The sequence below is a fragment of the Periplaneta americana genome, chromosome 1 (assembly GCF_040183065.1).
Source record: "Periplaneta americana isolate PAMFEO1 chromosome 1, P.americana_PAMFEO1_priV1, whole genome shotgun sequence".
Taxonomy (NCBI): Eukaryota; Metazoa; Arthropoda; class Insecta; order Blattodea; family Blattidae; genus Periplaneta; species Periplaneta americana.
The window spans coordinates 213,072,283-213,099,400 of record NC_091117.1 but is presented as its reverse complement, the minus strand read 5'-3'; the positions used below and the strand labels follow the sequence as shown (position 1 = coordinate 213,099,400).

General features: G+C 36.1%; 1 protein-coding gene across 3 annotated transcripts in view; it reads right to left on the bottom strand.

Annotated features, from left to right (window-relative positions):
- Positions 1 to 27,118, bottom strand: part of LOC138707915 (probable E3 ubiquitin-protein ligase HERC1) — a 178,360-nt gene that overhangs the window by 39,646 nt on the left and 111,596 nt on the right. For 2 of the 3 annotated variants that reach the window (XM_069837981.1, XM_069837972.1), the window contains exons 45-53: positions 25,046 to 25,240; positions 24,427 to 24,604; positions 17,389 to 17,692; positions 15,265 to 15,415; positions 13,386 to 13,528; positions 8,314 to 8,486; positions 7,636 to 7,838; positions 5,133 to 5,339; positions 1,419 to 1,543 (exon numbers count right to left, since the gene is read on the bottom strand). In XM_069837981.1, coding sequence (XP_069694082.1) covers positions 1,419 to 1,543; positions 5,133 to 5,339; positions 7,636 to 7,838; positions 8,314 to 8,486; positions 13,386 to 13,528; positions 15,265 to 15,415; positions 17,389 to 17,692; positions 24,427 to 24,604; positions 25,046 to 25,240 — 1,679 coding nt within the window. The remainder of the gene's footprint in view (positions 1 to 1,418; positions 1,544 to 5,132; positions 5,340 to 7,635; positions 7,839 to 8,313; positions 8,487 to 13,385; positions 13,529 to 15,264; positions 15,416 to 17,388; positions 17,693 to 24,426; positions 24,605 to 25,045; positions 25,241 to 27,118) is intronic. The other variant, XM_069837962.1, reaches the window with a different exon arrangement.

Genomic DNA, 27,118 nt, shown 5'->3' with positions numbered 1-27,118 from the left:
CATGGTGAAATGAGATGATGATGGAGATTTGTTGGGATGCCATGGGGAACTGGAGAAAGCCCTTCTGTTACAAGGACCACAAGCTTGCCCAACACAAGTTATAAATCGGGAGTACATCAGAGATCGAACATGAATCCACAGAATTATAAGTCCAGTACTCTAGCCACTAGAACATAGTGGCAGGTAACTGAGTGATTGTTACTGTATATATGCATTTACTATATTTTAGGCCAACAACTGAAGGTAAATTGACTGCTGTATCAATCAATCAATCAATCAATCAATCAATCTTCTTAATGTATCCAGCTGTTTGCTAGTTTATCTGCTGTATCCCACTATTAAAGTTCTGTCTTCCAAAACGAGTTATGATAATACACCATTACCACTTTCAATGCAACTCGAACATACCTAGATTTCACAACTATGTGAATGTATGTAATGTTTATTGGTTCAGATGTCAGAACTTTGTTTTAAATGTTCATATTGTTATATAACCAATTTCATGTTCCGCTAACAAAAATGAAAATATTATACATTTAAATATACTTCATCCTTCGTCAGTAACCTAATCTACATAACTCATTTACTGTAAAAGGTAACAAACTATATTTTATAACAATTTCATGAAAAAGTAGCTCCACAAAACTATTTATAACGAAGATGAACACAAAAAATATTATTAATGTACAGAAAGCGATAACATTAATAAAGCATGCTGATTAACTGCAATGTAATTTTAGAGAAATGTTAGTACAGTAGATAGTATTGGTACTGAACTACTTACAAGGGAGGAAGGAGTTAACATATTGTTCAGACAGTTGAGTTATATTTCGAGTAAACCACTCTTTTGTGCTATTATCTTAAATACATATTAATAACTAAATATTATTAAATTTCACACGTAGCATTTCCAGGCAAATTTACTCGTAAATATTTATTTATTTATTCTGGGTAGAGTTAAGGCCATGAGGCCTTCTCTTTCACACTACCAGAAGTGAAATATACATAGAAACAATAAAACGTAGTAATATTAATAGTAATACTTAAATATAAAATGCACATTAACGAGCTTACATACTGTATAATGAAATATTGACTAAACATGATACTTAATTAAGTAATTACAATTTATATCATACTTCCACTTTATAATAGGCCTAAATGACAATTTATACTAGCACAGAATAAACTATAAAAATCGGCTAACACTCACAAATCAATTCAATAAATACTGAGTAGAAACAAATTATCTAATAGTTTCATAGAAATCGCTGTATACCTAGAGACAGTTTGTGTACCAAAAACACTTCCTCATTAAGAGGGAACATAAAACTGTGTACAGTATTTCCATTAAAAATGCATACTTAGTATAATGGAAAAGTAAGAAATAAATAAATAAATAAATAAATAATAGATACCTGATGTGCTTGTACTGATATAGGTTGGAAGTTTGGATTTTTTCGCCCCAATTTGACTATTCCATCTGTGAATGCTATGGCAAATTCCTTTTCTTCATCATACCATTCGATGTGGGTTACAGAAGCTGAAAAAAATCAATAAAATACAGTAGTGAATAATTTCGAGGGAAAAATTGTTCCGGAGCCGGGTATCGAACCCGGGACCTTTGGTTTAACGTACCAACGCTCTACCACTGAGCTACTCGGGAACTCTAACCGACACTGATCCAATTTTTCCCTCTATATCCACAGACCTCAAAGTGGGCTGACAACCGTCAAGCAACCAACTTCGAGTGCACACTAACTCCGTGTGACTTAAATTGTGGTTTTCTGTTAACGAACAGTGACGTGTATTATGCAAATCAAGATTTCAGGTATAACTCCCTGTAAAGTTGATTTGAATAATTTCGAGGGAAAAATTGTTCCGGAGCCGGGTATCGAACCCGGGACCTTTGGTTTAACGTACCAACGCTCTACCACTGAGCTACTCGGGAACTCTAACTGACACCGATCCAATTTTTCCCTCTATATCCACATGTTCGTTAACAGAAAACCACAATTTAAGTCACACGGAGTTAGTGTGCACTCGAAGTTGGTTGCTTGACGGTTGTCAGCCCACTTTGAGGTCTGTGGATATAGAGGGAAAAATTGGATCGGTGTCGGTTAGAGTTCCCGAGTAGCTCAGTGGTAGAGCGTTGGTACGTTAAACCAAAGGTCCCGGGTTCGATACCCGGCTCCGGAACAATTTTTCCCTCGAAATTATTCAAATCAACTTTACAGGGAGTTATACCTGAAATCTTGATTTGCAAAATACAGTAGTGATAATGAGTTTATTAGTGAGAGTGCAAAGTAAATAAAATAATATATGTCTCCTATGTGGATCCCATGGTTGCCAGTACAAGTTCAAATCCAACAGAGAGAACTGGATATTTGAAGTGGTGAAAATATTTATTATAGCTTGCGTCAGATGAAAGTAAAGCCAATAACTGTGTCTTAAATTAATGTAATTAAAGAATATTTTGCCTGAATAAGAAGATGCAAGACAAAATTTACTGTCTGTCTGTTACATACGTCAAAATTCACTCCTACTAGCCAATAGTCTCATTCATCATCCCACTCTTGGCAGTAATGAAATCTGTTTTACAGGTGTCACAATCTCAGAAACGAGCTTATTTTGCCACATCAGGAGGCACTAAAATACCAATCAACCAATAGCGAATATTTAGAGCAGTGGTTCCCAAACTGGAGGTTATGTAAAGAGCTGAAGGAATTTACAAAATAAAACAAAACACGCCTTATTAACATACACTTACTATGTATTCAGAAACATAAACAACATTTAACATAAAATAAAAAAGTTCAGTAGTTATACACGAAAGTAAAAAATAAAATTTTATTAAAGCGACAAATGTGGAATTTTTTCCCAGAAAGTATCTCTCAAATCTAGACTCTGTATTCGCTACACACACAGTGATATCATTTCAAGTTCAATGAGATTTTCGTGTTTGTTTCGATGGCAATCATAGTCAAGAAGCATATTTTGCATAGACTCAAATATGAGGTTGCAAATGTTATAAAAAATTTATGAACTGCTTTTGCAAGCTCGAGGTATTCACGCATTTTTTTAAATCCAAAACTGGTCTACATTCTACGAAATCAACATTCCATTAGTAGGTACGTACATATTTAAATTATTTTTTAAGCTTAACATTTGATACAGTAGAAAACCAAAAGATTGTGAGGAAAAAAAAAAAAATCAAAGAATGTTTACATTTCTTTAATTGTCACAGTTCTCTTAAAAATTCCTTTTAAAAGTTGACATAATTCTGTAAAAGGACCTCTGGTCCCACAGATAGGTATGACTCCATAATGGTTCTTTGCCAATACCCATGAAGATGGGGGATCCAGGAAATAACGACCGTTTTGTTGTAATAATTAAAAAAAATATATTTATTTGAAAAAACAAAGCCTGTTACATAACTGAAGCTTCCTTTACTTCTCTACATAATCACCACCTACATTTAAACATTTGTCGTATCTGTTCACTAGCTTTAGAATTCCCGTGTTATACTCCTCTGCCGCCAGTTCATTAAGCCAGGTGTTCATTGTCTTCTTCAACTCTTCATCACTTCCAAAACGCGTACCACCCAGAAAGTCTTTCAGCTTAGTGAAAAGGTGAAAATCGCTAGGAGCAAGGTCTGGACTATAGGGCGGATGATCAAAGATTTCCCAACCGAATTGATCCAGCAATTCTCGAGTTGAAGCAGCAGTGTGCGGGCGGGTGTTGTCGTGAAGAAGCACAACTCCTCTCGAAAGCATCCTCGCCTCTTGTTTTGGATGGCTCGCCGTAGTTTTCGTAAAGTCTCACAATAACGATTTGCATTGATCGTAGTGCCTTTTGGCATGAAATCCAGCAAAAGAACACCTTTGCGATCCCAAAAGACAGTAGCCATGACTTTTTGTGTTGAGAGAGTCTGTTTGAATTTTCTCGGTTTCTTGGGTGATGAGGGATGATGCCACTGCCGTGATTGGCGCTTGGTCTCTGGGGTGTTGGGAGACACCCAGGTCTCATCACCAGTCACAATTTGATCAAGAAAGGCGTTTCCATCTGTGTGATATCGCATCAAGAATGTCAATGCTGAGGCCATTCTCTTAGTTTTGTGTTGGTCACTCAGTTGCCGTGGAACCCATCGTGCACAGATTTTGTGGTAGCCAAGATGTTGCGACACAATTTCACCAAGCAAAGAACGAGAAATGTCAGGAAAGGCAATATGCAATTCGTCGAGTGATGTGCGCCTGTCTTGCAAGATTCTGTCGTTCACTTTAGTCTTCAGGTCTTCTGTGATGAGTGATGGGCGTCCGGGTCGAGTTTCATCGTGGACATTTGTTCGCCCATTGTTGAACATTTCGCACCATTTTCTCACATTTCTTTCATTCATTACAGTATCACCATACACTTCTTTCAATTGCCGGTAAATTTCTGCAGGTTTCAAATATCGGGCATTCAAAAATCGAATCACACTCCTCACCTCACAGTCGGCGGGATTATCAATCACGTCGTTCATTTTGAAGTAACACAAAATGCACAATGGCGACTTGTTGCAACCGGTACTCACAACATTATGAGGACACATGTTAAGGAAGCCAGTTGACCTTCAAACAAGGAAGGGGAGTCAGCTGCGCGGCGGGTATGCGCGAACGGTCGTTATTTCCTGGATCCCCCTCGTATTCTACATAGCAGATATCTCCGATATTGCCCAACCACTAATTTTGTTCTTCTGCCATAAATCTATAAAAACACAGCCTACAACTTTAGTTTTTATTGAAAGAAAATATACTAAAAATTTCTCTACTTTTAGTTCTTAAACTTATTTTCTTCTTCTTCTTCTTTTTTATAATGCCTGTCCCTCCAGAACTTTGTCTTCATTTACATCAGCATTTGTCATCTCAACTTCTATGATAACAATTTTTACTGCCATTACATACTCGCGAATTTCACATCTCATTACAAACATGTTATCCACAAAGTAGTAAGAATGAGACTGTCATCAGGTCTTATTTATGCATGAAATGAAACAATTTAGATTATGACATGAATTATATCTGGAATTAAACATGATACGTATTTTAAAATACAATGATGTTGGAAAGATTTATGTAAGAAGATAAGCTTACCGTACTGCTGTGAAAACTGCACCAATTCTTCACGTTGTTTGTTTCTAGGAAAAATAGTTAACATAGCAACTGAACCATTGATAGTTCCTATTAAAAGATGTTCTGGTTCATCCTGGCTTGCTACTTGTGGCCATGCCATGGAAGTTATCCATGCGGGCTGTGTATCTATGTGACAATCTTCCCCTGTTACAGCAATATCTGGACTATCTGAAAGAAAATGACGAATCATGACTTCAATGAATGAATGAATGAATGAATGAATGAATGTTAGCCATGATGTCCCATGTTGGGCACAGGCCTCCTGTGATGGGGTTAGAACCCCCTCGACAGGGATGGCTCAAATGTACTCACTTGGTGAGCCAATCCAGGCGAGCTTATCGTGTATACTACTTTTGTGACTTGGTTAATAACCTTGTTAAACTTTAATTAGTCTCAGCACTCTGTTCTTTGTTCATTTTTTTTTGCCCTATCACATCACACTAACACCAGCATTTTGACAAACACTGATTGCTATTTACACTATTTAACTGACACTTTCTCAACACTGACTTTACCATTTACAACATTTATCTCGCACTTTCATTAATACTGACTTTACTCTTTACAATATCTTAACACTGATTACGTTATCTATTTACAATGACCTTCCCTAGTTCTTTCCACAAAACTCTGTTCTTTGTTGTCATGACTTCAATACATAATCTTAAATTCTTAATGTATATTAAGACCCAGGGGCGTATTTTGCGGGCTACCGGGGCTACCGGCGGTAGCCCAAGGAAATTACAAAAGAAAAAGTTTATAATATAACATAATGTAATAATTTTGTATTATTAGTTTTACCATAGTAATTAAAATTAAAGTAATTGTTAGATATATTTTGTGTAATAATAGGGTCAGCGGTAGCCCAAACCCTTTAACCAGTATACGCCCCTGTTAAGACCGTGTCTCAAAGCTCAAGTCCATACTACACACTAGTGACTAGCAACTAGGTGACTTGTAAACTACACTCTAGGGAGCTTTGGAAATGTATGCTCAAGTCCATACTACACACTAGTGACTAGCAACTAGGTGACTTGTAAACTACACTCTAGGGAGCTTTGGAAATGTATGCTTGAAACATGGCCTTCTTCATAGACTATTTTGCTAAAAACCATGACATCACGGTGCGGAACTGAAATAAGAAGGCAGTTTCATTAAGAGTTATGTGGAAAAGATAAGGGCTTAATATATTACAATAATGTTTAAAACAGTGTACAGAAGGTAAGGTACTAACAATGTCAGTGTTCAAAGTTAACGTGTTACTCTACATTATATTTACATTATTTTACTTCCAAAGCATTTTAAGATTGAATAATTTCAAGGGAAAAATTGTTCTGGGGCCAGGTATCGATCCAGGGACTTCTGGTTGAACGTACCAGCGCGATCGATACCTGGCCTCAGAACAATTTTTCCCTTGAAATTATTCAAATCTGCTTTACAGGGAGCATTACCTGAAAGACTAGATTTGCATTTTCAGATTTCATAACCCCAATTGCTGATGAGGTATCAATGTTTGTTTAGGGAACAAGTCAACAATCAAGCAAGCATTTTCGTTTACTAGCTACTACGGACTTGATTGCTATGCACTATGTAGCTTTGGATCATAACTTCTGACGTCACATCCGGCTATTTAGTCAACAATCTAGTTCACTTCAGCTGAAAATGTAGCTTTGAGACACAGCCTTAGTGTTATATCTCGAGAATATCATGCAAAAACAAATCTGTGGTGTTCGGGTAAAGGGGTATAAGTAATTTTTTTCTGCAGGTGGAATTTTGTTTCCCAGATGAACACACAAGTTAAATTATACAAATGAGTGTGCAAAAATCAAAGAATACAAGCAGTTGATGTGCTTTATTTGTGTAGAAAATTATTTGCAATAATGGTTCGAAGTTTAATTTTCATTTATCTTCAAACTCATTTTTATGACTTATCTCCCTTTACCCAAACACCACAATTTTACAATAAAAGTAATTCTATTCAACAGCCAAGAAATGAAAACAATTATGTTTCATTTCACAATGTAGTTATTATAATTCACAACTGCTTAGGAGATCAATATTTGTCACTAGCAAGTGCTGTATGGTTAATTTTGTCACGGGAATTTGTGAAAAGTTCATTCATACATAAACTTACACCATGAAAATCATCTAAGGCTGCATTTAGATTGGCAACAGGCCACGATTGTTTGGCCAAACACCTGCATAGAATTGGAATATATCAGTCCCCTAACTGCCCATTGTGCAACTCAAACCAAGAAATGGATTCGGAACACCTCAAAATCTGTGCTTCAGTGGCTGAACATGATAATATCTTTGAAAAATATTGGAGTGCAAGAAGTCAAATGACTTTAATGTCAAATGCCTGGCATTAGAAAACAACAACAACATTCCATGACGTAAGTAATCCTGGATTTGAACTAAAGTGTGAGTTGCACAGGCACTACCTTACACTCAATTTACTCACCTGGTAGGTGCCATACGTTAACAGTGTTATCCATGGCTGCTGCTACAAACTTGCCAGATGCAGACCAACCCAGCTGTGAAATAAGTTCACCATGCAACTCACTCCCATACACATTTTCTGACTGATAAAATACCAGTGTGTGGGCCAGATATGCCTGGTTGGCATTGGCCGAGCACCATACTCGCACTGTTCCATCATAGCCACTGTAACAGAAATGTTCATATTAATATTTGAACAATCCCTTTAAACCAACATTAAATTATTTGTATACAACCTGCTAACATTTCTGCAACTGTACACTTCAGAGACCTGAAGCAAACATTTAGGGCCCTGCAGACGAGGCCACTTAGCAGTACATTAGTGGCTCTGATTAACACACTAAATTTTTGTAAAGAATTTTTCAGTCTTCCAAAACATGAACATAGAAAGGGATATACTTTTGGAAACTTTGCTCATATAGAGAAAGAATAGACGTAAAAATTGAAGAAGAGTCTGGGTTCATCAATTGGTTTTGAAAAGATAGAATCGAAGACTATTTCATATCTTGATGATTTACATCAGAAAAATAAAAAGTTTTTGGTTTGTTGTTTGTTTGTTCCCCCCCCCCCCCCCCCCCGTAGTTTCGCATGTTTAAGAAATAATTTCAAGATATTTTGGTAGCAAAGATGAAAAAATTACCAAGTTGCGAGCATTGCTCTATCTTCATGCCACACTGCAAAACTAACACGGTTGTCATGACCCTCCAATTCCATCATCGAACACTGTGGCATTACTCCAGACAGGTCTGCAAAGCTCACATTCTCCATGTTCTGAGAAGACAGGATCGATACTCTTGCTGCAATACATTTTACCTGCATCACAAAGCAAACACAAAAACAAGCTCAAATAATTTTCAAAAATTTCATCTGTGTAAAGCAAAGCTTAATATGCATTTTGGTTTGGGATCAGAAATTGGTATGAAGAATTAGGTAAGATTATAGATGAAAAACGAATAGCTTATAGACTATTTCTAAACATGGGAGAAATTGAGGAAGAGACAACCTATAACACAAAAGAGCATTAGTGAAGAGGGAAGTTAGAAAGTATCCCAGAACTAGTGTAAGTTTGTTTCAGTTTTAGAAACAGATTTAACAATTTCTGATTTAAACATTTTTGGATTCTGATGCTAAAGATGTAACCAAAATTAAGATAATCGATAAAATTAGCTGGACAAATTATTTTGAAGAAATATGGAAGTGTGTCATATCATTTGACAATTATTGTCCGACATCAAAAATAAACAAGTGAACATTTTACAATGTATGCATTAAATATTCTTTTGAAGTAATGCAAGAATAATAAAGCACCAGGTAGTAATATGTTGTTGTTGTTTTCTAATGCCAGGCGTTTGACAATAAAGTCATTTGACCTCTTGCACTCCAATATTTTTCAAAGATATTATCATGGCCAGCCACTGAAGCACAGATTTTGAGGTGTTCCGAATCCATTTCTTGGTTTGAGTTGCACAATGGGCAGTTAGGGGACTGATATATTCCAATTCTATGCAGGTGTTTAGCCAAACAATCATGGCCTGTTGCCAATCTAAATGCAGCTACAGACGATTTTCGTGGTAAATCGGGAATTAACTGTGGATTTTGATGCAGAGACTTCCATTTTTTCCCTTGGGATTGAGTTATCAAATTTTGTTTGTTACAGGAGAATGGAGAAAGTTACACAACACAGAACTGCACGCATTGTATTCTTCACCTGACATAATTAGGAACTTGAAATCCAGACGTTTGAGATGGGCAGGGCATGTAGCACGTATGGGCGAATCCAGAAATGTATATAGAGTGTTAGTTGGGAGACCGGAGGGAAAAAGACCTTTAGGGAGGCCGAGACGTAGATGGGAGGATAATATTAAAATGGATTTGAGGGAGGTGGGGTATGATGATAGAGACTGGATTAATCTTGCACAGGATAGGGACCGCTGGCGGGCTTATGTGAGGGCGGCAATGAACCTTCGGGTTCCTTAAAAGCCATTTGTAAGTAAGTAAGTAAGAAGTCTATGTATGTAGATTTAATAAATCTCTTCACAGAGTAATACGTAGATTTAGTAACAGGTCTGTAAGTAGCAGTGCTGCCCTTCTTTGCTAAAGCATCCGCATTCTCGTTTCCCAGGATTCCACAATGGGATGGTACCCATTGGAATACAATTCTTTTATTGAGTGATATTAATTGAGAGAGCATTTTAGTTATTTCTGCTGTTTGAGATGAAGGTGTAGGTAGTAATATGATCAACATGGAACTTTATAAATATGCTGACAATGAATTCAAAATACAACTGCTGACAATCTATAACATAATTGTTTATGGTGAAAGCCTCCTGTTAGTTGGCATAAGGTTCTAGTGATTCCAATTTATAAAGAAGACCAATAATAACTGCATGAATTACAGAGGTATCATTCTCTTACATTCTGGACAAATTATATACATTCTATAAAACAAACATTATATACATTCTATAAAAACAAATTAATTTCATTACATTCCATAAGGAAGATTATGTGCAGATGGGTACTTTACACCAGAACTGCTAATAGAAAAACTGAGAAAATTTAATATGGAGATACATCTGGCATTTATCGACTACAACAAGGCATTTAACACAGTTAATAGGGAAAAATTATTATAAATTTTGAAAGATGACATTCCAAACTAGAGAGGAATTGGGAACTGAAATTAACTTATCAAAAACCATGCAGGGTAGTGTCATTTGTTCGTCATCAAATATCCACTACAAATGTTTCATGGAATTGTTAGCTGTATGCAATGGAAATAACAGGAAGTTTTCATTTTATCAATTCTCTGAATTGTGTTGTTGTTGTCAAATGGCAATTAAAAGTGTTCTGAAGAATTTTTCAAGTAAATAATTGAAAGAATATTAGTTTTGTCCTTTAAATATGCAGAAATTTGAAGGACAAAACTAAAATTCTTTCAATAATTTATTATCATAATACACTGCTCTCTTACACTGACTGGGCATATTGGGAATTAAATAACAGCTTTCCCAAAACATGCTATGAAATGTTTCATATATAGGAATTTTGCACTCCAATATTTTTTGTATGATGTCATCTTCTTGTAGCAATGCTGTGCATTTTTTTGCGTGTCCATGTTCATCTTTTCATTTGCACCACACAATACACAGGTCATGTATGTTGTTGCCTTTGTGATGAAATTACACTCGATTAATAAAATATGTATCAATATGTATCAAATATGGCCCTCGGTTGTACAATTCTTTAGCTAAATTACACCCAGAACTTCTAACATGTAACCCACTAATATATAACAAGAAAATTAGAAACGTGTTAATATCTTCAATTTGATTAAATACATTTATAGCATATGTGTATGAATTAATCAACATACGAGGCCTGTCTAAAAAGTATCCGACCTTTAATTTTCCCGCGCAAAGTAGTGATTCTAAGGCGGCGCCACTGTGCATGGTGGAAGGAGGAACCGTAATGCGCATGCTTGAATTTTTTCACCGCATTCGCTTGTGCCAGTCACTGGCTGGTGGTCGCCAAGTAAGGTGCTGTTCTAAGTGTTTGTCGGATTTAGTTTTCTCGCAAGATGACTGAACGAATTGAGCAAAGATACTGCATCAAATTTTGTCAAAAGCTTGGTGATTCTCAAAGTCAAACAATTCGTAAGATTCAGCAGGTATTTGGGGAAGATGCGATGGGTGTAATACAAATTAAGGAGTGGTTGAACCGATTCAAAGATGGCCGCACATCAGCGGAGAGTGAGCAGCATTGTGGCAGGCCCCAAACTGCTCGGAGTGCAGCTGTTGTTGAGAGGGTGCGAAATTTGGTGATGGCAGATCGTCGTTTGACCGTGCGGGAGATTGCCGAAGAGGTTGGAGTGAGTAAAGATTCTGCACATGCAATTTTGCGTGATGATTTGAACATGAACCGAGTGGCTGCAAAATTCGTGCCCAAGTTGTTGTCCCCGGAACAAAAAGACCTCCGTCGTGACGTTGCACAGGACCTTCTGGACACCGCCAACACTGATCCTGGGATTCTGGAGATGAGTCATGGGTGTACGGGTACGACCCAGAAACAAAAAGACAGTCATCGCAATGGAAGCATCCTGAGTCTCCAAGGCCGAAGAAAGCGTGGCAGGTGCGAAGCAAAATCAAGGTGATTCTGACTGTTTTCTTTGATGTCCGTGGAATTGTGCATCACGAATACGCACCGGAAGGACAAACGGTGACAAAGGAGTACTATCACGATGTTCTCTGGCGACTCCGTGATGCAGTTCGGCGCAAAAGACCAGACATGTGGACGGCGAACAACAGGCACTTGCATCACGACAACGCCCCCGCACATTCATCCCAATTGATCCACACTTTCTTGGCCAAACATGGAATTACAACCGTTCGCCAACCTCCCTACTCTCCAGACCTGACTCCTTACGACTTCTGGTTGTTTCCAAAATTGAAGACACCACTGAAAGGATCCCGTTTTGAGAGTAGAGAAGAGATAATGCGGAACGCGACGACGGAGCTGAACATCATTCCAAAAGAAGACTTCCAGAGGTGTTTCCGGCAGTGGAAGGATCGGTGGGCTAAGTGTGTGCAAGCCTACTTTGAAGGGGATTAGGGTCCCAACCCCGTCAGGTATTTGAAATATTTTTTCTGGCTAAAGGTCGGATACTTTTTAGACAGGCCTCGTATATTATATTTGTAATCTATAATTTTGTAATCTATAATACTTTTCACGTGCGATATTATTCTTCTCTAGTGTTAATACTATATTATATAATTCCATTGCCGCTGTAATTTAAATTTTAGTTCCTATTTTATTTTATTTTACTTATTTTTTTTTTTATTATTTTCTATATTTCTCTTATATCAATATTGTATTATATAATTTCTGTAACTGTAATTTTAATTTTATTTCCCATTTTATTTTATGTTATATTCTCTTATAGGCCTATTAATATTATATCTGAACTGTGACCGAACACGAGCGCTGCTCATTCGGTCTCAAATTTTGTTAATACTACTGTATCTCCTGTTTATATTGTTTGTATTATTTTATTTATATTTCTCTTGTTTGTAATAATTATATTCTTTATTCTGTATATTTAAATTTAAATAAATCAATAAATAAATAAATAAACAATCTACACAACGCTGAAGTAAATTCACTTCTGCAACTAGCAATCTGGTGCATTTTTAAGTCCTAGCAAAATTCGGAACATTGTTGAAACAGAAACAGTTGTATGCTAGGATAATTCCTTCACAGTCAAGTGCCTGTCTTCATTTAAGTACTGTTCAATTACAGCCTCTGACACTTATCTGCGATCAGACAAGCAACATTCATGGCGATGAAGGATGGCAAACGACATGTCTGAACACCACTACACTCGCAACTGATTACTAAGAAAGAATACAATCATACAATGCGTCTTATAGCTCTGAATGATAGTCCCGTGCATTTCTGTTGTGGAAAACGGATATTTTTCATGTATGAATGTTGCTCGAATTTACTAATTTCCATTGTGCATCAATGTCGGCAAAACACTGAAATTCGAAACACGAATGTCTTAAGATTGCTGTACCTATACCAAAGCTAGTGGTAATATTCAGAAATACATGCTAAGCCTATTCGAACTATTTTCAGTAATGACGTATTTCTACAAGTAGTTGCCATGACTTATGAAATGACCCTAACAAAATGAAATAGAACAATACATACCAGCTGTTGTGAAGCCCACTGACGATGGGTAGAAGCCAATCTGGTAGATAAGACACACGCTGCTAAGGCATCTGGCAGCTGTAGTGGACTTACAACAGGTGAATCCAAAATTGGACTGGATGATGATTTTTCTTCACCATCTTCTACAATGAAATCAACATATTTAACAAAAGTCTTATAGCAAGCATGTGTGCTGAGAGGAGAAAAAACCACGGAGCAAATTACAAATTAGAGGAAATTAACATCAACAGCAACCTAAAAGGAACATTTATTAGATCAACTGATTTTAATAAAGTTTAGTAGAAATATGAAGAGGTATGTACAGCATTAATTAGTATTTATAGCAAAAATATTTTCAGAAATAGCATTTTATAGCATTACTTATTTGAACAATTGAAGAAACTAGCAAACTGGAAGAAGTTCAGGTGATTGTACGGTATTGTAACACTGGTCCAGGGAAAATACTCGTTTTTTACGAAAATATTACCATGGGCTCACTGAAGTATAGGGCCTTAAATATTAAACTTCATCTCAAAAAAAACCCTTATAAATTAGACAATTTTCATTTCCAAAATTGCTCATGCCGAGAACATAAATAACAATATGGGAATGGAAATTAAAGGATACTAATTATTTTAAAGTAACTATTAATAACAATTCCTTAATCCAGTACGAATGTAATTAATAGTTTATGCTCGACCATGCCGAAATGTAGTAATTATACACCTGGTAGTAGCCCTTTAATGGACCTCATTAAAGTACACCTATTCATTAAAGTTCAGGTGTTCAGCCAATGAGAAATCACCATTGTAGCATTATAAAACCGCAAGTTTTCGATTATTCTCAGATATGCAATTGAAAGACAACTAGCGAAACGTCACGGAGGCTGGAAATCCAATACTGTTGCAGAAGTTATGTTCTGTTACTATAGTAATTAGCGTTAATTGTAAATAATATTCAAATAAATTCAATTTGTCATCTCGTTTTTCAATTCTAAATCAATTTCCAGGTTATATCAAGATTAATGTTCATGTTATTCTCTAGATTATATCAAGGTCAATGACATTTGTTCCTCGGAAAAAATCAATACTTTCGCGTCTGCGCACATCTCACAATTTAGAAGGTCAGTTCCGCTCCTCACTTAGATAACCATAACATGAATACTTATGAATAATTTCAAGTTAGAAATATGGTCGAGCATAAAAAGTCGTATGAAACTTGCCTATAATGGTAATTAAGACGCTCTTATGAAAATTATGAAACCTGCTTGCGCTCGTTTCATAAACAAACACACTCGCGTCTTAATTACTAACATTATAGGCTCGTTGCAAAATGTACTATTAACTTCTCACTTCCTAACTACAAGGGCAATGACCAGTAACTGACGAAGTCTGCAAATTTTTCATGAATAGCATCGCTACTGTGTCATTCATATCACTAACGTACTTCCCCCTGCCACTTCATCTCACGCTCTTCATCTTGTGAGTGAGTATATTAACAGCGGCAACTTCCTACTTTTTACCAGCACTGTGTAAATGTTTACCATCTCGCGAATTTTTCAGCTAGATATTTGCTCCAGGAAAGCGTAAAGGTGGCAACAGAAGAAACTAGTGAGTAGCATCAAAAGCAGCACTATGTACGTAAATCACACTTAAAGATGATTTCGATTTAAATATATAACTGTTTTCTGAAACCAACAGGAAAGGAAAATGTTGGAAGATCTTAATCATGACGACAAGAAATGTAAAGGCCAAGTAAAACTGAAACATTCTCTTCATTTATTTTTTAATGTTGATTTTTACGGAAGTATACTTGTATGAAAATGATAAACTCATCATGAACTTTAGAATTATTACAAAAAGACTAATATGAAATTCACCTTTGAAAATGCTGGTCAGCGAAGTACCACCATGAGAAGCTAGTAAGCTAACAAGGGCCTGGGTCACAGCAAATCCTGGAGTAACATCAGGTGTTCCCAATCTATTACTTGGAGACTGATTGACTGCACCCATAGCAGCTGCCAGCAGCTCCTAAAAATAAAATACAACATAAAATTACTCACATAAACAATCTGTTACTCAAGTATTCATAAATACAGAAAATTTATGGAGTCTATTTTTTCATAATTTAGAATTTCAAACCCATATCTGTGCTCTTGGTAGATACAAAGCAAGATTTCTGTAACATGGAATAAGCACAATGCCAGGGCTTAGTGTGAAACTAACATCTCTACAAAAATTGACATTTTTAGGTTTTTACACCAAGCAAAGCCTGGACCATCAAAAATGCTCACGGAGGGAGACTCATAACAGCCAAAATGCGATTTATGAGAAGAACTGCTGGTTACTCCCTCTTTGACCATAAAAGAAATGAGGACATTCTTACTTACAAATGGCTTTTAAGGAACCCCGAGGTTCATTGCCGCCCTCACATAAGCCCACCATCAATCCCTATCCTGTGCAAGATTAATCCAGTCTCTACCATCATATCCCACCTCCCTCAAATATATTTTTATATTATCCTCCCATTTACGTCTCGGCATCCCCAAAGGTCTTTTTCCCTCCGGCCTCCCAACTAACACTCTATATGTATTTCTAGATTCACCCATTCATGCTATATGCCCTGTCCATCTCAAACGTCTGGATTTAATGTTCCTAATTATGTCCGGTGAAAAATACAATGCGTGCAGTTCTGCGTTGTGTAACTTTCTCCATTCTCCTGTAATTTCATCCCACTTAGCCCCAAATATTTTCCTAAGAACCTTATTCTCAAACCCCTTAATCCCTGTTCCTCTCTCGAAGTCAGAGTCCAACTTTCACAACTATACAGAACAACCGGTAATATAACTGTTCTTTAAATTCTACCTTTCAGATTTTTTGACAGCAGACTAGATGACAAAAGCTTCTCAACCGAATAATAACAGGCATTTCCCATATTGATTCTGTGTTTAATTTCCTCCCGAGTGTCTGCCCATAATACGAGACGAAATGAAATTCTTAAATTAGTTGAACCTAAATATTTCACATCTGCTGCTTTACTACACAGTACAAATTATGGTCCACGGCTATATAATTCGATAATAAAATGTCATCCAGAATTGACTACTTTAAGCAATGAAATTTTCAGATCCAGAATTAAAAAATTTATATGACAGACTTCCCTGTATATATATTATGTACCATGTATTGTAAAACAAGTTTATTTCTATCCTAAGTGTATTTTTCTATTTTATCTTGGTTACTATATCAACATGACCTGCACTAATTATACTACTAATAATAATTTAATATTAATCCATCAATCTAAACATCGTCTCTTTTTTCACTCAGTTATTATTAGTATTATTATTTACTAATTTTATTACAATCTTTATGTGAGCTTTTTTCTTAAGTATTTTGTCTACAAAGTATGTGTATCTATGTAACGGAACTGTCCCCGAACACGAGCTTTGCTCTTTCGGGGTATTTTAATGTAACGTTTTTATGTATATGTTATTATTAAATAAATAAATAAATAAAATAAATAAATAGATAATGTTTCTGTGTTTGTATGAAGTAATATCGGAAGCTATATTAACCAATTTGTATAATTAATTATTAATTCACCATTGGAAAGTGTAGTTTCTCTGTATGGACATAATGCTAGGCCTATAATGTTATTACAGTAACTTCTGAGTGAATCCAGGACAGGTAAGATTAAAATAGCTTCTTATGCACAGAAAACTTGATAGGTTTTCGTTTCCTGTATTTCCTAAAATAATTTTTATGACCAAATGAGTGGTCTCTGGATCAAAATGATCGCATTTTAATTTTTTTAATACAATTTAAATTAAGTAACATAATAAACGATTTATCCCTCTATCAAACACGAATGTTCCCTGGATCAAATGTCCTATTTTAATTATGTAATTACTTTATATTTATTTCTAACGGGTGCAGCGGAGCACACGGGTACAGCTAGTAATAGTAATAATAATAATAATAATAATAATTAGTGCTATTACCTTAGTGCACATGTGCAACACCAATTCTGAGGCCTCCATATCTGTCTGTGCCAGAGCAGCAATTGCACAGCTCAGATAATTAAGACAGGTTGCTGTTGCTGGGGGCAGGTGACTAGTTAGGTGTGTTAACTGCAGGGAAGGGGCTCCTCCGCCTGGTCGGGGTCCTCCTTCAGTAAGGGGTTGCTGAAGATCAGAAGCCAGTTCAACTCGGTCTCCAGCAGTCAAGCTCATAAGACGCACTACCTTCCGGATGTCAGACAATCCGATGGCTGCCAAGCCTGCAGGCAGACTGCACGATGTCCCACTGACCACAAAAGACGAAACATTGCCATCAAAACTTTTTGCACATAATAATTGTGTTGAAAGTAAGTGTTTACGAGGGGAAGGTTGGAGGAAGGGAGGAATTTATGTAATTATCATATTCACTCTTAAGCATAACAGCATTCTTCTATACTGTCCATCCATAAACCACAAAAGAAGTAAATTAAAATCGTCAGTACCAGTTGCAGAAGACACAGCCCTGCAGTATATATTGATTACACCCCAACTCTGGCTACTAGCAACAGGCATCCATAATGAACACCGATCATAATACCCCTCTTTTCTCGTGAAAAACAACAACTGAATAGACTACAGTGGACTATAGTGGACTTTATGTTGTCAGCGAACAGCTGGATACATTAAGAAGATTGATTGATTGATTGACTGATTGATTGATTGATTGATTGATTAAGCAAACTGCCAAATTACAGATTTTCCCCCAGTTTTATTTTTGCTTCCTCAAATTTTGAGGTTGCCCGTAGACAAAGCATACCAGATAATAATAATAAATTTGTATAATGCGTTAAATACAATATTCACTTAAAGACAATTAAAGTTTACAACAGTGAAAAATCTTGAAAAGTTCAATAATTAAGGTAAATAATAGCAACGGTTTTTTAAAATTTGTAAGGAACCCCTGACAGTGGCAATAGTTATTTCTCTTAAAATAGATGTTGGGAGGGAAAGAGATTTCCAAAATTTTGCTAGGAAGCCTGGAGTTGTTCTTCTAGCATTACGACCGGAAAAATGATTACAGCAAAAAAAGTTATAGCCTACTAATAATAAATCCATAACCTAAATTTTCCTGGTAATTTTCGCTTTTTCAAAAATAAGTGGTGTTAACATGTATAATATATTAACTATCCCGAGACCGAAAATAGCATTTATGAAATTTTTGTATGTATGTCTGCCTGTATGTTTGATACCTTTTCACGCAATAATGGCTGAACCGATTTCTATGAAAATTGTATGTATAATAAGTTAGTTCCTATTAAGATTTTAGGCAATATAGCATTCAAAATACTTTCTTTAAAAGGAAGGTTATAAGGAGGCCTGAAATAAATAAATCAAACAGTTCATGTCTGCAACTCATAGACAGAGGTGTCATTTCATTTCAGTTTTTAAATGGGAAAGAGAGGGCAAGATTTTAAAGGAAAGACCTTATAGAGTATATTGCATGACACACTTCCTCCCTATTTTTCTCTGAAATTATCTATTTTCCATACTGTAAACTGGCGTAAACTTGATCGAAAGAATAAAAGATTTAAACATGATATCAGATGCATTCAACAATTTTTTCTCCATTTTTCAAGTAATTTTTTATTATCTTAAGTCACAAATAGGATTGATATCATGGTTTAATTTTTTTTTGTGGGCAAGTTTACCCACTCTACAGTACATTTCCAGTTTCCAAACATAACATTAGTTCTAACTTCTTATCCCACTTATACAATACATACTAATTTACATGTACTTGCTGTTAATATGACGTAAGTGCGAACAAATGAACATACAATTTTATTAATAGAGACATTTTAATTTCAAAAAAGGAAAAAGTTTTGTAACAATACTAAAGGTATGGTCACACGTTGCTACTTTTGCAGCGCTGCAGTACAAAAAAACTGCGCAACTCTTGTACTGTGACATGTGAACAACGGTACAACCCGAAAAGTAGCGGCTGCCGAACCTGCTGCCCGCTACTGTTCCATGCTGCGCGCAGCTTAAAAGTAGCGACGTGTGAACAGGGTTCTCAGGGTTGCAGCCGCAGCATTTTTGATGTCGGTTTTGTTGAAACTTTTGCTGTGGTTGCGACCACTGTTACCACCCAAATGTGCCAATGATACTTTTATTGTTTGGATATATTTTAATGTTAAATGTGATGAAAATAAATTATTTGTAACAGTTATTAAATACACAACACAGTCTGAGCATAATTGCTGACAATATAATTTATTTTTTAAATTTTCCGTAGCGTAGTTCCAAGCAGGAGGGTTGCCAACATTGATTACGTGAATATGCTGTTGGTTATCATCAGACATCGGATTCTAGGGCAAATGCCTATTTTGTTTCTTTAGGAGAAAAGTAAAAATAATTATTAATATTTGTGTTTCATGGAAATTGAAAGGTATTCAAAGAGTTTTATAGTGCCCTAAAATGCCCTAAAACGGTTATTAGAGCCTAATTTGTTAATATTCGCCTAAAAATGCCTAATTCACTGTAAAGTTTCGCATTTTACTCTTACTTTTTATAATTTATACATGCATTCACTGCGAAATTTAAGGCATTTAAAAAGTGGAAAATTTGCTTCACACCGGCCATGAAACCATTGATAAAGGAAACAAAATGTTTTGAATCTCACGACACTCGCAATAGATTTCACCGAATTTAACATGTTTGGAGGCATAAATGCCGACAAAGAACCAACCTTAGTTTTGAAGCAGGCAACAATCACAACATGTGCTGCTACCGATTCAGAGATATAATAATAGGTAGAAAAGCGCAAAATATGCATATTTGGTGTGTTCGTTCCATGGAAGCTTATTCACTACAGAAACTCGTTAGTGATTCGATTCTTAGTCTGCATAAGAAGGGCGTGGTATCTTTCACAGGCACCTTCGCACAATTTACACACGCACTCTGCACTGGGCTCATGGTAGCCTGTCGTTTTGCAGATCTTGAAATGAAAACCATGCACTGCGAAGCGTGTGATGGTGTGTCTGAGTTCGTAGTACGGTCTCTCCCACTCGTCGGACAGCATGGCCTCTGTTGTATAGAAGTCGCTCCATATTTGTGACCTCTTCGTTCGGAGTTCCTGTAGGAGATTCTCGTACTGGGCAGTGGACGGGAGCAGTAGTTGGTGTCTCAAATCTTCGAAATAGAAGGGTTCCCTTGACATTTCGTAGCATAGTCGTGATGGAGCATATTTTGATATGGATAGGGCTCTTTTAATAAATGTTGCCTTCACTCGTTCTATCCGTTTTAAATTGCTCTTTGTAAGGTTCTCCCATATGATGTTCAGACCATATTGCAATATAGGGCTGATTTTGACTTTGAATAATGTCATGGCTGTCTCTAGCGATAATTTGCTTACATGCTGTACTTCATGCATTGCTTTTATAGCATGTATGGTTCTTTCACTTACATGTTGTGTATACGTATACCCATGCGTTTGGAGGGTGATTCCTAAGTACTTGAATTGGGTTACATTTTGTAGCTCCCTGTGCTCCAGACGGAATGTATCTTCAGCTGCTATTCTTCCTCCTCGGCGGAAGATCATGGATACGGTTTTGTCTACATTGATGGCTAATTCGTTCTCTCGGGCCCATATTGATAATTGGTCTAGCGAGGACTGAAGCTTTTGCCGTGATGTGGACGCTAGGGCCATGTCGTCGGCATATATATACATGCTGACTCCATCTAGCTTGACACTGTTCACAATATCAGCTGTTGCTACATTGAATAACGTGGGGCTTAGTGGGTCGCCTTGCAACACCCCGATACTTTGCTCTATAGGTTCTGAGTATGTGACGCTGTCGTCGATTACTAAGCTGTTTTTGTGCAATATGTTGTTTACGATTCAGAGATATACTATACTATAAAAATGACTGTTTTCGGTCAGAAACCGATTAGCTGTACTGTCCTTCAGAGTGTCATAAAATCATAATTTTTGGAGAAAGAGTGTTTTTGAAATATTTATGAAAAGTCGTAAAAATGCGAATTAGTAGGGTAAACCGTTACAAAATATTTAAAAGAATGGCCCTCCTAGTGTTAACACTACCAGGAAATGCAACAATAAGTGGAACTTTGTATTTTTGTCCAATTGAATCTCAATAACAACGGTTCATTTGAATGCTCGTTAACAGTTGCTCTTTCCCTCACCTTATTTGTGTTGAGAAGTTTTGAGCGGTAGGACGTTTTCCTGTGAAGTTTAACGCGATAATGCCGAAAAATATAAGTGCAAAATCTACATTGATCCGGCAATGGCTAACAGAATATTCAGAATTCACTTATGATGGAAAAATAATATTCTGCAAGATTTGTAGCAAACAGGTATGTAACAAACAATAGTTGAAATATATAAATTCTATTAATTTTAATGAGTAGGCCTATAATATTTATACATTGACTGAGCTATCCTGAGGTGTAATTCTTTTTAAGACCACTACACTTTAACCTTTTAAATTCCGATAGTTAAAGTATTTGCAGGTCATTAAAATTTTGATTGTTCGAACCCACTAACTTTGTGATAGAAATACGGCAATACAACAATTAGGATTTTATTTTAATTCAGTTTACTTTACATTTTTAGATTTCGCAAGAAAAGAAGTGCCACCTAAAGCAGCATGTGCAAGGAGCGGCTCATAAGGCTAAAGCTCAGCAGAAAAATCAACTGCAACAAACTTTACTAACACAGCCTACTTCTTCCAATCTCAGCAGCAATTTCTATGCTGATTTAACCAGAGCGTTTGTTGTTGCTAACATTCCCTGGAATGCAATTGAAAATCCGGTTTTAAGACAGTTTTTACAAAAATACTGCAAACAAAATACCCCATCTGAGTCGACCCTAAGAAAAAATTACTTAGACAGAATATACAATGAAACTTTAGCTTCCATTCGGGAGGACATAGGTGATTCTTACATATGGGTCTCTGTGGATGAAACCTCAGATCCTATGAATAGGTATATAGCAAATATGGTAGTAGGAAAACTTAGTCCTGATGGACCTTCGATTCCACACCTCGTATGTGTTAATGAACTTTCGAAAGTGAATAGCCAAGCCATTGCTTATTTTGTAAATAAAGGCCTACAGTCTTTATACTCAGGTAATATAGACGATTCTAAAGTTCTGTTGTTTTGTACTGATGCTGCCTCATACATGGTTGCTGCAGCTCCACTTCTTAAAACATTTTATCCTAACCTCACGCATGTAACCTGTCTAGCACATGGCCTTCACAGGGTTTCTGAAACAATCCGGAATGAATTTCCTCTTGTCAATTCGTTTATTTCTAACACAAAAAAAATGTTTTTGTAAAGCCCCATCCAGGATTTCAATATTCAGAGAGAACTTTCCAGATATCCCACTCCCACCTCAGCCGGTTGTTACACGATGGGGAACCTGGATTCAGTCAGTGGTGTATTATTCTAAGTATTTTAAAGAAGTGGTCACAGTTATTGATAAATTGCCTGAAACTGATAGTGCAGCGTGTGTGAAAGCAGTGAAAGATTGTCTGAATGACTCACGAGTGAAAAACGATATTGCCTACATAACATCAAACTTTTCTTTCATACCTGCAAGCATTGAACAATTAGAACGTTAAAACAATCTCTTTGTAGCCAAATAGCAATAGTAAAGGAAGCTCAAGTGAACATACATTCTGCTTTGGGCGAAACTGGGGAAAAAAGTTAAAAATAAGTGGGACAACGTATTAAATAAGAATGTAGGATTTTCATTGTTGGAAAAAGTATCAAGAGTGATATCGGGGGAAAGTGTAAATGTTCCAGTAAGTATTGATGTTTCTATTGTACCTAATTTAAAATTTGCGCCTCTCACATCAGTTTCGGTTGAAAGAAGTTTTTCTGCTTTCAAAATGATTCTCAGTGACAAAAGGCAAAGGTTAACTGTGGAGAATTTAAAAAAATTCTGGTGGTGTACTGTGCAGATAATTATAATAAAGTCTGAGCATGGAACTGAATTTCAATAACTTAAAATGAGTAATCTTGATATCAATAATCATTATTTCATTAGTTTCAATATATTAAATTTGTGCAGCTCTGTTTATAAATATAATATAGTATTCTTTTTTAATGTTTAAACATACTTTTTTGTGCGTATTTTAGTGTATAACTAAAAATTTCAGTGAAAGAAATAAGTATGATACCTTGATGTGCCTAAAATGCCTATTTTCATTAGAGCCTAATTTTACAAATTTTGAGCTTATTTTAGGTGCCTAAAACTGCAATTTTTAGTGCCTAAAAATCCGATGTCTAGTTATCATTAAAGTATATAGACGTTTTTAAAAGCTTTATCGTAAAAATAATGTCAATTTCTGAATACTAGTTAGGGCAGAAAAGCAAATAATAGATAAGTAAGCTTTCGCATGAGTTTCTTAATAATGCGAATATAACCACAAAATGTATATTGAGAAGTCAACATGGAGATGGAAACCTGCAGCATGACTGCAGCTGCAAAAGTAGTGCCTTGTGTGTGAACAGACTCGCAACCTCCAGTTGCAACTTTTGCTGCACTCGGGTTGTGCAGCACGAAAAGTAGCGTGCAGAGCGCTACTTGGCTTACATGTGAACACAACACACTACTTTTGCAGCTGCAGTACAAAAGTTGCACTGCAAAAGTAGCGACGTGTGACCGTACCTTAATGTAGCAAAGAGTAGACCTACCACCTTGAGCAAAGTCATTAACTAGTTCATCTTTTATTTCTTAAGCATTTATAAGTACAGTTCTCAGATTTTTTTTAGTCAGTAGTACTATTTATTATTAATTTTTTGATCTCAAATTCAAGGGTGGCGATTGTCCCCTGTTTCCCCTAAATAACGCCTCAACTAACAGAGAGAAGTCTACACTTCTACAAGGTTTTAAAGGATTACACTTATTTATTAACACAAGTAACGAAATCATTATCATCATCCTTCCTAGTATCAAGCCTTTTGGCCAGTTACGTTCACAGCATAGAATATAGAATTTATAACACCCAGCATTACCTGACTGACAGTAGGGAGAGAGCTCTCATTACAACTGACCGAGCCACTAGAATCTGTGCTGCTGCTGTGATCCTTTGCAGAGCCATGATCCGATCTTGCGAGGATGTAAGGAGTGAGGCCTGCTCACCCAAAGATTTATGTTTACCATCACCCTTCGTAGTCCCAGACTTCAGTTGTCCTACAATGTGAAAAATGCGTAACTTATTGTGTGTGTGTGTGTGTCTATATATATATATATATATATATATATATTAGGTACAAACTGTAAAATAACCACCATACATAGCAAAGGTTTATCTAATTAAATATGATATAGTATAATATAATATAATATAATATAATATAATATAATATAATATAATATAATATAATGCATTGTAATGTAGCATAGCTTAACATAACATAAATAACGGAATTCAACTTTGCCAGGATAACAGAATTCCAGAAAGGTTATACTCATAACTGACCATATTTGAAGGCAATGGGAAACAACAAAATATGCAACATATGTAGGAGTAATTTTATTATGCCACATCTCAAATGCAAAAATAATATTTCTCTGCACTTAGATGCAGTAATACTAATACCGAATTAGAGCACGAATCGATCGTAAGTATACCTGACAGATTTGAAGACGTAGCTTCAAGTGTGATATTAGGAACAGTAGTGGCTCCCAGTGGATCTGGTTCTTTCAGCAGAAGAGGTTCAGGTGCAATTTTCCTTTCTCCCAATCCAAGATACGGAGCTATTTTAGAAAAATTGTCCGCCATTGGAGTTGTTCTCCCATTACCCTCCATGCACAGCATGTCAACTTCTGCAATCAAAGACAGGTACATTACCGACTTACTTACTTACTGGCTTTTAAGGATCCCGGAGGTTTACTGCCACCCTCACATAACCCCGCCATTGGTCCCTATCCTCAGCAAGATGAATCCAGTCTCTATCATCATATCCCACCTCCCTCAAATCCATTTTAATATTATCTTCCCATCTACGTCTCGGCCTCCCCAAAGGTCTTTTTCCCGCCGGCCTCCCAACTAACACTCTATATGCATTTCTGGATTCGCCCATACGTGCTACATGCCCTGCCCATCTCAAGCGTCTGGATTTAATGTTCCTAATTATGTCAGGTGAAGAATACAATGCGTGCAGCTCTGCGTTGTGTAACTTTCTCCATTCTCCTGTAACTTCATCCCTCTTAGCCCCAAATATTTTCCTAAGAACCTTATTCTCAAACACCCTTAATCTCTGTTCCTCTCTCAAAGTGAGAGTCCAAGCTTCACAACCATATAGAACAACTGGTAATATAACTGTTTTATAAATTCTAACTTTCAGATTTTTTGACAGCGGACTAGATGACAAGAGCTTCTCAACTGAATAATAACAGGCATTTCCCATATGGTACATTACCGACTACTAACAAAAAATCATAACTGATAAAACAATAAAGAATCATCTGGTTTGGACTTTCCACTATTAAAATCATAATCTAGTGCAGCGATTCCTAACTTATGGTCCATGGACCCTACTGCAAGTAATTGAAAAGGGATCTGAAGAACCAAGATTTGTTTCTGTATTGTATTTTAATTGAGCTTAACTTTATTACATTCTCAGATTTTTTCGTTATTTTTTGGAATATCATCTCAGCTTCTTGAAACACGAAGTTTAAGAGGAATGTGACTAAAGGACTTCTCTTGGCTTGCAGTCTTTTCTATTATATCTGATATTTTTAACTTCTTAAATCCTGTAAATTCCAGTCTTAAGGTCTAAATTTAATGGTGTTCACTATTCAGAATAAGATCGAAGCAATGATAAAGAAATAAAACTTATGGTGTTGCTGAGATGAAAATCGAGAATTCAATTTATTGCCTACTTTGTCACTTTCTGGCAACAAGTGATAATGTATCTTGTTTCGTAAAATTAGAAATAACAGAACATCTCAATTCATTGTCATTAAAATTAATGGAATGTTTTCCATACTGCAGTAAAATAAACAATTGGATGAAAAACTCTTTCTTGGCAACAAAAATTGGTTCACCTGTGAATGAAATGGAGATGTTAGGGTAAGGCCAGATAGAATCCGTTTTGATATGTGCAGTGCATTTTCTGTAGCGAATGCAATTTGCGTTTTGTCCGACCACATACAATTTTTCTCTGTGTATTATCAGCTAACCGAGAATTTGGAATTGAAAGTAAGATCAAGGAAAAGAATTAATTTGGTGTATAATATTAATAAGGATAAGCAAAGAGAATATCATGTGTGGTTTTCAAAACTTGTGAAGGACGAAAACAAACTTTTGAATACATCAAAGTGTCTAGAAACTATTTACTTTTGAATATATCAGAATGTCTAAAAAACTATTCACAAAAGTGTACAAGAGGGATTCGCGAAAGTAAAATTAAACTACCAAGATCCAATTGGTATGGTGGATTACTTTATGGTAAAACATAGTGCTGTCAAGTATTTAAAAAAAATCAGTTTCTTATTAATGCAATGACAATTAATTAAGATACATCTATGTACAGATAAGCAGTAGCAACAATGTTAGCACCAGTTGGCTCATTGCATGTAGACTATGGAGTGCCTGGTGATGAAATGTAGGAGAGACTAAAGACTAGGTTTGATGTAGAACAATATAAATAATTTATTGATAGAGTATTTCTTAGAAATTCACATTTAAAATAATACTTT